Source organism: Colius striatus, chromosome 2 (genome assembly GCF_028858725.1).
Source record: "Colius striatus isolate bColStr4 chromosome 2, bColStr4.1.hap1, whole genome shotgun sequence".
NCBI lineage: Eukaryota > Metazoa > Chordata > Aves > Coliiformes > Coliidae > Colius > Colius striatus.
This window is the reverse complement of record NC_084760.1, coordinates 42,510,860-42,523,408: the sequence shown is the minus strand read 5'-3', so window position 1 is coordinate 42,523,408 and position 12,549 is coordinate 42,510,860. Positions and strand designations below refer to the sequence as shown.

General features: G+C 39.2%; 1 protein-coding gene across 1 annotated transcript; it reads left to right on the top strand.

The window, feature by feature from the left end:
• The first annotated feature begins 2,891 nt into the window (after positions 1 to 2,891).
• LOC104563518 (cytochrome P450 2K1) lies at positions 2,892 to 11,801 on the top strand. Its single transcript, XM_010209992.1, has 9 exons — positions 2,892 to 3,071; positions 5,155 to 5,317; positions 7,286 to 7,435; positions 7,703 to 7,863; positions 8,715 to 8,888; positions 9,476 to 9,617; positions 10,297 to 10,481; positions 10,693 to 10,834; positions 11,614 to 11,801. The coding sequence occupies exons 1-9, from the start codon at positions 2,892 to 2,894 to the stop codon at positions 11,799 to 11,801; spliced, it is 1,485 nt and encodes a 494-aa protein (XP_010208294.1).
• Positions 11,802 to 12,549: the final 748 nt, after the last annotated feature.

Here is a 12,549-nt window from a genome sequence, read left to right as displayed (position 1 = left end):
ATCAACCTGTTAACGACATATGAATGGTGAGACTCTTACCAAAGAAAGCCCTTCCTTTTCATCAACAGCTTCTTGTAGAGGTTCACCTTCTACCCTTTCTCTGGAGTTTCCATCTCTGATCTGGACCTCCCTCCCAACACTGAGATTACCGTACCCCTAGTGACTCATGTTATCAGCACAGTGTCATGTACCTGGGGTTTTTCTTGGCTGTCTGCTTTTTGAGGAATGCAGATGAAATATATTTGTCTCTAGTTCCATGTGGGAAGTTTGGTGCTTCTGAGTCCACTGAGGGATTTTTAGCCAGACATGTCTCACCCACTGTTACAGTAAGCAGTAGCCCTTACTTCCAGCCACTCCTAGAAAGGGAAGGTGATGATTACTGTTAGGGTAAATCCCACTAGACAGATAACAAAGTCCATTTCACTCGGTCCTTCCCTATACCTCTGTGTGTTCCCCTTGATGAAAGGTTGACACCATTCCCTGGTCCAGACCTCAAAGGATGCTACACTGATGTACATGCATAAAGCTTAGGGCTTTCACCTTCCATACCTCCAGCACAGTTGCATCCATACTGCCTAGTGAAAGTGGCCCATTATGCCATTTTTCCCAAATCAGTGACTTGAATGCACATATACACATACATAGAAATATAACTGAACAGCTCAAACTGAGGCAAAGAAACAAAATATTCCCCTGACACAGAAAAACAGAGCAGATGCATGGAGGGCTCTCAGGTGGTTATAAGCTGTATGGATGTTAAAACTCATTACAGAATAAACTACATATTAATGATCATTACAAAAATTCAGAAAGATACAAAAATCTTTCTCCATTTCAAATCAAACTGTTGCCAATGTTATCTTCAAAGCTGGAAAGATCTTTCACATCCAAGATGGTTTCTGGGAATGCATTCTTGCCTGAAACAGCCAACCAATGTTGTGCTCCCAGTGGGAAGTGAGCAAGTCATCCTTCTGTGGCAGCTCTCAGGCCTCCCTTAACTTCTTCAGGAAGGCTTTCAACAGATCCAGAAGATCTTTGTATACAAACTACTGATGTAAGGGCTGCATGAGCAGATGGTGAGGTGAGTTGAAAGCCAGGGCTGGAGGTTAGCAATCCAGTTGTAGACAAGTAACTAGCAGGGTACTCAAGGTGTCAATACTGAGTCTAGTCCTGTTTCATATCTTCAGTAGTGACTGAGGTGATGGGTCAGAATGTATGCTCAGCAAGTTTGCTGATGACATCAAGCTGGGATACACTAGGAAGTTGACCTTTCGTCTAGAGGGATCTTCACAGGCTGGAGAAATGTGCTGACAGGAACTGCATGAAGTTCAGTAAGAAGTGCAAAGTCATGTACTTGGGAAGGAGCAACCCCAGGCACCAGTGCATGCTGAGGGCTGCCCAGGTGGAAAGCAGCTTGGCAGAAAAGGACCTGGGGCTTCTCATGTTCACCAATTTTAACATGAGGTCTTGTCACAAAGAAGACTATTGGTACCTTAGGCTGCATTAGGAGGAGTATTGTCAGCAGGTGATCCTTCCTCTCCACTCAGCACTGGTGAGACCACAGCTGGAGTTATGCAACTAGTTCTGGGATGCCCAGTAAAAAAAAAAAAAAAAAAAAGATACAGACACAACCTGAAGAATCCATGAAGATGATTAAGAGATTGTAACATCTCTCCTATGAGGAAAAGTTGATAGAGTTAGGACTGTTTCGCAAAATCACAGAATGGTGGGTGTTGGAAGGGATATGTAGAGATCATCCAGTACAACCCCCTGCTAAAACAGGTTCACATCAATCAAGTCACACAGGAACACATTCAGATAGCTTTGGAAGCCTTCCAAGAAGGAGACTCCACATCATCTCACATCATCCTGTGCCAGAGCTCCCTCACCTGAACACCAAATAAGCTTCTCCTGTATTCCAGCTTGTGCCCCTTACCCTGTTACTGGCCACCAAAAGACTGGTCCCATCCTCTCAACACATATATGTGATAAGGTCCACATTCAGTGTTCCCTTCTTTATGCTAAACAGTCCCAGGGCTCACAGCTTTTCCTCTGTATAGCATAAAGAAGAGAAAGTTCAGGAGATAAATACCTGAAGGAAAGGTACAAGTAAAACAGAGACAGTCTCTTTTCATTGCTGTCCAGTGATAGGACAAGAGGCAAGTGGCACAGACTGAAACACAGGAGAATGTGAGAATGACTAAGCACTGGTACAAGTTGCCCAGGGAGGCTGTGGAGTCTCCCTCCTTGGAGATATTCAATAGCTATCTGTATATTGTCTTGGCCACTTGGCTCTAGGTGGCTCTGCTTGAACAGAAGGTTTAAATTTGATGACCTCCACAGGTCCTTTCCAATCTTAACCATTCAATGATTTCAGAACTCCCAATGAATTTCATTGAAACAAAATTATATCAGTATGTAAGTACTTTTAAAAAAAAAAAAATAGGCTGTGCAACTAACACTTGGACCTTGGCCTCTTGATTTTTGTTTCCAGGGTATCAAGGCTGTGCCTGTACTAATGATGAAAATATAACTAATCAGTAACCCGAAGAACACACAGAATTTATTACTTTTACAACAACCACTGGGTTGATGACCTATGTTTTTTCTGTGTCATTGGACTTTCATTCTTGAACAGTGAGCTACATGCTCCCTCAATCCACCTGCCTAGCAAACATTTAGATGCCTCTTTAACATACTGTGTATTCATTAGCAGGCAAGGGGGAAGAGAGTAAAATGAGTCACCAATCGCAAGAACATATCCTTCGCTGTGAAAGAGGTTTTATGGACCAATAAAGGTATCTCTCAAGGGAAAGTTTTGCAGGAAGACAGAGATCCAGAGTCCACATTTTTTCTTTTCTCTTCTGTAGTAAACACTTGGCAGAATAGAGATGGATTGGAGCACTTCTATGGGTCTAGTGCTCATCCTGACTTTTCTATATATTCTGAAAGTGGGAGGCTTCTGGAATAACCACAGGAACAAGAATTTTCCCCCAGGACCAAGACCATTACCTATCATCGGAAATCTGCATTTATTTGATTTGAAGAGACCCTACAGGACTTATCTACAGGTAGCCATTATCTTTTCTATTGGTTTCATAATTGTGCATATCACCAAGGCCCATAGAGTTTCTCCGATTACCCTCAATGTGTTGTATCCACAGATGACCCTTAGCAAGGGACAGAAATTTGTTATTTCAGCAAAAAACTTTGAAAGCAGTGAGATTTGCTCTTTACTCTCATACTTTCTTCCTTCGCTACAGCTTCACACATCTAGGTAACAGCCTTAAACAACTCTCATATTAATAACAAAGTGCTTACCTTATTTTTGTGTTATTTTTGTGAAAAACATAGCTAAATGAGGAGGGATTCTCATATGTGGTATAACTCCTTCTACCTTCCTTTAGTTGACATGTCTGAGGTTGTGACTGCAGCCTTCCTGCCTTCACTGATTTAGCAGCCCTTCTCATCTCTGTTTCCTCCTTTCTTCCCCAAAAGCTGAAGATAACTATACACTCTTAATATTCAGTTGCCAGAATACACAGCAAAGATGAAAGCAAATCAAGGTAATAAATATTTAGTTTTCCTTCCAGTGCTTTCCTTACCTAGCTTATTGTAAAACATTCCAGATCTTGATTCAAGTCACTTCTATGAACATGGTTCTATGTTGGAAGTTTTTCTACATAGACATTGAAACGGCATATATCCTCCTTGATGACAATTTTAAAATGGATATATGCACCAACATATCTGTATATACGATATATTCACAAACCAAAAGATGCTTAGATGCCGTGCCCGGAAAATCATCTGTAGCTATCCCTTTTTTCTATTGTAAGAGACATCCCTTTTATCTATTGTAGTTAGCAACAGGACAAGGTATAATGGGATGAAGCTGGAACACAAAAAGTTCTATTCAAACTTTTAAAAAGACCTATTTTTCTGTTCAGGTGAAGGAGCCCTGGCACAGGTTGCCCAGAGGGGTTGTGGAGTCTCCCTCCTTGGAGGCCTTCAAGACCCACCTGGACGTGTTCCTGTGCGATGTGATCTAGAGGGACCTGCTTCTGCAGGGGGGTTGGACTAGATGATCTCTAAAGGTTCCTTCCAACCCCTACCATTCTATGATTCTATCCAGTGCAGCTCGGTTGGCAAAAGCAAGCTGTATCTCTTTTAAGGCCAACAGAACCAATACATCTCCTATAATTCAGTTAAACCATTCTAATAGAGGAGGTTAGTTCCCTGACTTGAGCTTGGCTCGAGATTTAGTATTCAACACATAGTGTGTAAACGGGAGACCACATGTTCACCCTGAGTATCAACACAGCAAGCATTGTAAAGTCCTTACTGGAGAGCAAACACCCTTTGAAAAGATCATAATCTGCAATAACTGCAGTGGTATGGGATAACAGTATCACCATCAAAGAAGCTACTCTTAACTCAGACACATGTAATTGCTGCTATGTTATTTCATACGGTTGCTTGATTTCCTTACCAGCTGCTGAACATTTTGTATATGTATGCTAAATGCTTGCCTTCTGTTCAAATACACTAGAAAATAAAAAAAAAAAAGCACCACCTTCTATTGTCAGGAGAATCAAAAGCATTGAGTTATATGAAAATAAACTCCCTATACAAGATTAAAAAAAAAGACATGAGCTTTGGCCAAACATTGTTTCTGAGACAGATTCATTGTGGATGTAGTCATATTCAAATTTACCTAATTTGAAAATTTACCTTATGTTAAATCCTGGCCAGGAAATGCATTGGGTTTTTTATACTGTAGTGGTAGCAAAGGCTTGAACAGGTTTAGTCTATAAATAAAAGAAACACAATAATAGAGACCAGTTTGAAAAAGGAAGTGATAAATTGAATTTACAGGGGTCCTTGATGGAAGACAGAGCTGTAAGCACAACCCTTGACAGACTCATCTGTTAACAATTCTGCTTAGTTTAGAACAGTGGGACTCCACTCCTGACTGTGCCATTTAGTCGTTAACTCTGACACACTTATATTATTGCCACTCTCTGTACTTATGAAAATATTTCACCTTTAAGTAACTTAGAGGCAGAACAGGAAAATAAGCAGCACTGAGAAGCTAGTGAATTTCTCTGTAAGTTGTAAAAGTTGTAAATCCCTGATATGTTCTTCTGACAGCTGTCAAAAATATATGGTCCAGTCTTCAGTGTTCAGATGGGGCTACGGAAAATAGTAGTGATTTCTGGGTATGAGACAGTGAAAGAAGCTCTCGTAAACCAGGCAGATGCATTTTCAGAGAGACCTAAAATCCCAGTCTTTGAAGATTTGACCAGAGGAAATGGTAAGTTGGTTTTATTTTTCCTTATCAGCTTGACTTATTGAAAAAGTTTTTTCCTACCAATGAAATAGAAGCTGGCACAGTGCTTTGGATCAGAGACCATGTTAGGTATTGGAAATAGGTAGCAATTTCATTGATTTCAGTGCATTTATTAAAATCTAAAAGTACTGACAGTGACAAGAAGACAACCATAACTCTAATAGTAACAACAGATAATGGATAGCATCATACTTTCAGAATCTAGAACAGTGGCATGCACACTAAGGAAGGAATTTCTTGCACACCTGACCTGTTTCTGGATTTCTCTTGCTTCAAGCCTGTCATAAGACCTCCACTTCCTCAAATTAGTATTATACTGTTGTTTCTAATTTCAAGTGGTGAACATTGCTTTAAAATCAGAATGTGACAATAAGATGGAACACATATAGATCTGGGAATTTACTTTAATAAGTGAAATACTGTATACTGAGATGAGTTTCCAAAAGAGAATTTCACACCCAGACTTCATTCTGATTTTACATGATAGTTTCATATTTACATCTCTGAATACCCCTGGACAAATTCAGAAATAATTCTGTGAACAATTAACAATTGCACCTTTTGATCACATTATTGGGATCAAAAGAGATGAGATGGTGGAGTTCAAGATCCTGTGGGGAAGAAGCAGGGCACCAAGCAGGATTGCAACCCTGGATTTCAGGCAGGCTGACTTTGGCCTCTTCAAAGACCTGCTTGGAGGGATCTCATGGGATAGGATCCTAGATGGTAGAAGTTCCCAAGAGAGCTGGTTGATCTTTAAGCACCACTTCTTCCAAGCCTAGGATCAGTGTATGGGATGCATCAAGAAGAATGTGGCCAACAAGTTGAGAAAGGTTCTGCTCCCCTTCTACTCTGCCCTGGTGAGGCCTCATCTGGAGTCCTGGGTCCAGTTGTGGGCTCCTCAGCTCAAGAGGGATGGGGAACTGCTGGAGAGAGTCCAGCTGATGCCACCAAGGTGATCTGGGGTCTGGAGCATCTTCCTTATGAGAAAAGGCTGCAGGGACTTGGGGCTGTTTAGTCTGGAAAAGAGGAGACTGAGGGGAGATCTCATTAATATTTACAAATATCTAAATGGTGGATGTCAGGAGGCTGGGGCATCATTTTTTTCTATGGTATCTAGTGATAGGGCAAGGGTAATGGAAAGAAGCTAGAACACCAAAAGTTCCATTTGAATATAAGAAAAAGCTATTTTACTGTGAGGGTGACAGAGCAGTGGCACAGGCTGCCCAGAAGGGTTGTGGAGTCTCCTTCCTTGGAGGTCTTCAAGACCTGCCTGGACATGTTCCTATGCAACCTGATCTAAGTGGACCTGCTTTGGCAGGGGGGTTGGACTAGATGATCTCTAAAGGTCCCTTCCAACCCCTATCATTATACAATTCTATGATTCTACCCAGTGCAGCTGGATTGAGAAACCCCTACTATTCTATGATTCCTTGATTCTATGATTGTCTATATTCTTTCTTTACATGTTGAAGAAAAAAAAAAGTTATGAGTTACTTGATGTAACAATTTCTGTGAAAAACTGATGAGGAAGTTTAAAGATGCTACTTAAATTTTAAAAATGTTTGTCTCTAATCAGGTTTCTCCAGCAACCACGAAAGGCATGACAACTCATTTCAGTTCCAGTTCCAAAGTACATTGATACACAGTTTGATCTTGAGTTTCCAATGCCCTCTTTCTTTCAATGAGAAGTGTTTCTCTAATATATATATTCTTGCTAAGATTTGATTAAATACCTCTTAAATAGTTTTATTTATGCAATAAACCTGTTGAGATGCAAAAATACTTAAGGGAAAGTTGTGGGGGTTTTTTTCTTGGCCAGATGTAATTTAGCTTGTTTTAAAAGTGAATACTACTAAATATCTACATTATCTGTCAACATATTGGTTGTTTAAAATCTTCTGCCATCTTTAAATCTTCTCTTTGTGTTAGGGGTTGTTTTTGCTCATGGTGAGAACTGGAAAGTGATGCGAAGATTTACTCTCACAACCTTACGAGACTTTGGAATGGGAAAAAGGGTCATTGAGGATCGCATTGTGGAGGAGTATAGGCATCTGGCAGACATCATTGAGTCACAAGAAGGTGGGTATATGATTCATTCTTCATATCTCTAAGGTTTTGTTCAAGTACCCAGGGGCTTGCCAGTAACCTTCACAAGTTTTAAAATGTATTCAGACTGAATTAATTAGATTAATTTGATTCCTCTGGGGTTTTTTTGTCTTGGCACAGTGTAATGGATTAATAATCAACAGGAATCAATTATAACAAATAGCAAGAATTAGTATTAAATTTACATTTAAAAATTATATCTCTTGCCACAGTGTAATATATTGTTTTTTCATTATATAGGAAAGCCCTTTGATGCTAGCAAAATGATTAATGCAGCAGTTGCTAACATAATTGTGTCAATATTACTTGGAAAACGATTTGACTACAAAGACTCCAGGTTTGTGAGACTTCAAGATTTGACCAATGAAAGCATGAGGCTTGCTGGGAAGCCTTTGGTTACGGTAATGATAAAGGTTTTTATGTTATTTTTCCACTGAATGCCATAGAAACATAGTAATACTGGTAGTTTCCATTAAACAGGAAAAATCTGAGACTCTGCCAGAGAAGAATTTTACAAGTACTTGCCAGGACAAAAAAAAAGCTTGAGAAATTGTCTGGAAATCTTGAAGCCAACAATCAAACCTCCAGTCTTAAAAACATACTTAAGCTATATTTTCAAAAATGTTAAATCTGGACTGAAAAAATCAGACTGTGTAGTGCGTAAACAAGCTGAGCATTCCCCAAAAATATGTTTGACACATAAAAAAAGATCAGGCAAAACAACACATGGGACAGGGAGAAGCTGTAGGGTATGTGGTCTAACTGGACAAGGAGTGTGATGCAAAATCTATTTTCCCACGTTTCTAGTTCACTGACATGTCTCAATGAGTAATAAATACTCTCTGATACTCACATGCAATGCTGCCACACACCAGAATCACTTCTATTCCTTTAGTCTTTGAAACAAACAAACAAACAAACAAAAGGTTAGTGGAAGATCTGGCTAAAATCAAAGTTGCTGCCCAACATTTCCATCTCTCTGGTGGCAAGTTGCAGGTGTTTTGAGTCTGACAGATACGCTGCTCCTGCAAAACAATAATTTGGGGATGAGTTTTCCACATACCTAGTGATCCTTGATGAATTTCCTACCATGACTTCGTCCAACCATTCTTCCATGTTCTAAAGAATAAAATATTACTATTAAGTCTTTGTCTCTGTATCTGAAAAATGAAAACAAAAGTATTAATTTGTTTCTGTAGTGTTTTCAGACCTCTGGCTGCTAAATTCTTTCTAACCACTTTCACTCTTGTAGGTGTACAACATCTTCCCACACCTTGGATTCCTCCTAAGGGCTAACAAGAATCTTCTCCGAAACAGAGATGAATTCCATGCTTATGTGCAAGTTACTTTTGTAGAACATCTCAAAACCCTGGACAAAAATGATCAAAGAAGTTTTATTGATGCTTTCCTGGTTAAGCAGCAGGAGGTAAATGATTCTTTTCTCGTCTATTCTAACTTTTACGGTTATGAGAAGACATTTACAATTTCCTTTCAGTCCTTATAGTTATATTTCTTCAGGGAATCTATCTTTGACAAAACACATATAATAAACTGGTAGACTTGAACACATATTTCACTATGTTGCAATTCCAACTCATTTTAATCAGCAAAAATTTGTCCTTATTTATGCTTCTCTTCAGACTGCAATGATACATTCACAGAGGTTGCATCTTTAACATGATCTCTCTGTTGTCCTAGCTCTTCTGGCTCTTTGCATTATAGAACAAAAGAGCTACCTAGGCTTTACTAGGACCCTTATTTAAAGTTTCTGATTTATCTGGGTTACCATCTTCATAGAGAAACTAGCTCTTCGCAGCTAGCATCAGTAAATGCAGAGATCATGCAAAACTTAAAACCTATGTCACCACTCTCCTCCAGGTACAACTGCAAAACTCTTGTCTTTCACACGTTTTAAAAATATGGGCTGTATTTCTTAGTAAATGTTTATCTATTTAAATTGCATTTTCACATAGGTTTAAGTTTTCACCCATTTATATCAACCACTTTTTTCAGGAAAAATCCACTACCAATGGATATTTTCACAATGGCAACTTGCTAAGCTTGGTGAGCAATTTGTTTACTGCTGGTGTTGAGACAATTTCCACCACCCTAAACTGGGGCTTTCTGTTGATGCTAAAGTACCCTGAAATACAGAGTAAGTGGTTTTATGACATGCTGTTACCCTCAGCATGTTAGAAACTGAATGGGAACCTGGAGGGTCAACATATCTGTTAATACACTAACTTACAAAAAGTCTGAGTGCTATTGTCTGAGTGTTACTGTGCTCCGTGATTCAGACCCAGTCAGGAGTACACTGGTCAGCCAGTAGATTATAAACACATTGGCCAAGTCTTTTGCTCAGTAAAATCTCACTGATTAAGAGAGAGCTGTCCTGTGTTGGACAAGGAAATTGTTCCAGGTGTTCCTCAGAACAGGCTGCTGATAAACCAAATGCCTTTGCAGATGTTAAATAGACTGTACCGAGACTTTAAATACTTGAGAAGACTCAGGGAATTGCTCTTTGTCTGTCATCTCCTTTACAGTTTATGTTACAGAGTTGTTATGAGTCAAGTGAGGTATTTAAGACACCTCTTGATCAGAGCAAGAAACTTTAGGCAGAAGACAGGGCAGAAGAATACAAGTCTTTAGTTTTCTTATTGGTAAGGAAATAATCAAACCCTGTAATTCTGTCCATCTCCCATTATTTCTGAAAGGGAAAAAAATATGTTCGGTGAATTTATGGCTTTCACTCAAAATCTCTTATATGTTACATCAGTAAAGCACAGTATGCCCCAAGGATGCACCCTTGACTGTTCACCGGTTGATTCTTTCAGGAAAGGTCCAAGAAGAGATAGAGAGAGTGATAGGGTCAAACCCCCCACGAATCGAACATCGAACTCAGATGCCATATACAGATGCTGTCATCCATGAAATTCAGAGATTTGCTAATATCCTGCCTTTGGATTTGCCTCATGAGACTGCTGCAGATGTCACTCTCAAAGGCTATTTCATTCCTAAGGTGAGATGCCTACAGGATTGTTTCTTTTAGCGTTTCTTCTTCCTCAAACCTGATTATTGTTATAAACGTGAACTCTAATGACTTCTAATGAAGTCACATAACAGAAACCACAGTAATATCTTTCTCCAGGCTGACAATTGTGATATCTTATTGCCATTACTACCACCAGAATATTTGTCCATAGATTAATTCCACTGTCTTTTCTTTGCAGGGAACCTACATCATCCCCTTACTGGCCTCTGTCCTGCAAGACAAATCACAATGGGAGAAACCAGACATGTTCTATCCTGAGCACTTTCTTGATGCCAATGGAAAATTTGTGAAGAAAGATGCTTTCATGCCTTTTTCAGCAGGTGCCTTCTCTTTTCTTTTTTCTGCTGTTGCAAGGACAGATCTTAGACAGGAACCACTTATGCCAGTGTCTCTTCATTACTGAAGTCTGACCTTTGCACTCTCTTTTACATGGGGTAATTTCACAACCTGTATTTCACAGATTTCTAGATGTCCTTGCAAAAAGCACATCCAGGGAGTGTCAGGTATGGACATTCCCTGGAGAGCTTATATCATAGCGTAGCCATGAAATAGCTCTTTATTTTCCACTTTTTGTCATATAAGGGAGTTATAATAAAATTTTAGTTCAGATTTTTGTTGTTCTGGCCTTGAGTCATCATGCTCTGGCTAAGGCATTTGCAAGCTGCTTAGTTTCATAAGGACTAAGAAGAGTTTATATTTGCAGCGCTTTTGAAGAAAGGCTCATATTAGTGGCTTAACAGAATATTTCCACCATCTTGCTCCTCAGTCGCACTCCAGACAGCATTTCTGAGTCTCCAAGATTTTTTCTGACAAATTTTAATATAAAAAAATTACTCATGACTAGACTGACAGAGTCAAAGTTTAGGCTAAACCAGCTAAAGTTGGTCTGGGATCAAAAACTGAAACCAGCAGAAGAAAAGTCTGAAAACTAAGAAAGATACAAATTTTACTAAAACTAGAAGGAAGGAATTCAGATTGCATTTCTATACATTTCTCCACACAAATGCAATTATTTAGACAAAGCAAAATAAAAAAATCACCAGATGACTTTGTTATCCAGCCTCTGACTCTCTCATGGTTGTTCTACATTTTGTTCCAGGACGGAGGATCTGTGCTGGTGAGACACTTGCCAAAATGGAACTCTTCCTCTTCTTCACAAGCCTCCTGCAGAGGTTCACCTTCCACCCTCCTCCTGGGGTTTCTGTATCAGATCTGGACCTCAGCCCTGCTATTTCTTTTAATGTCATCCCCAAACCCTATAAAATGTGTGCTGTAGCACGTTTCTAGAGCTCTAATTAGCACTGGCCTGTTATAAATATGTTTAAATTACTCTTACATTATATTGGACATCCTAATTCTTTGGGCAAATTAATTCACAATGTTACATCTTAATGAAGTTTTCCAGTACTTCTGAAACAAAGCGGTGTGCTTTCATTTATTTATTGGGGTAGGACAGAAGTAGATCAGAAGTGTGGACTAATTGAGAACTCAGGGATCAACCTGTTAGATCACCAAATAATTTTTCCATCTTTGTCCCTTAATTTTAATTGTTTAAAGCATCTATTAAAGGGGAAATAGGGGTAGGGCAGGGGACATGAAGTCCACTGAAGGCAATTTTTGAAAAAGAGAATCGTTATAGAAAAAGGATTAGAAGTTGGTGATCACATTTCATTTTCTGAAGCTGTTGTTTCTCATATCATCAAAGTATTCAAAACAAATCAGATCTTTGCATTTCCTGCTCCTATCAACCTTTTTAAAAAAACGTATTTCTCTTAGGAACATAAGAAATCTAGTGTAACAAAAAGTCTTGCTTAAGGATTCTGAAGCTACAGAAATAAAGTGATAATTGAAAGCATGGTCGCAGTGCATGAAGAGGTGGGAGGTGATACAATTGCACTGTGTTTTCCTGAGCGACTTTCTGTTTCTACAAAACAATCTTTGTACCTATTGATTCACATGACCTCCATTAACTCATTGAGACTTTTCCATGTATTTATCTTCAAAGACAGAATCAGATCAAGATGGATTTTATACT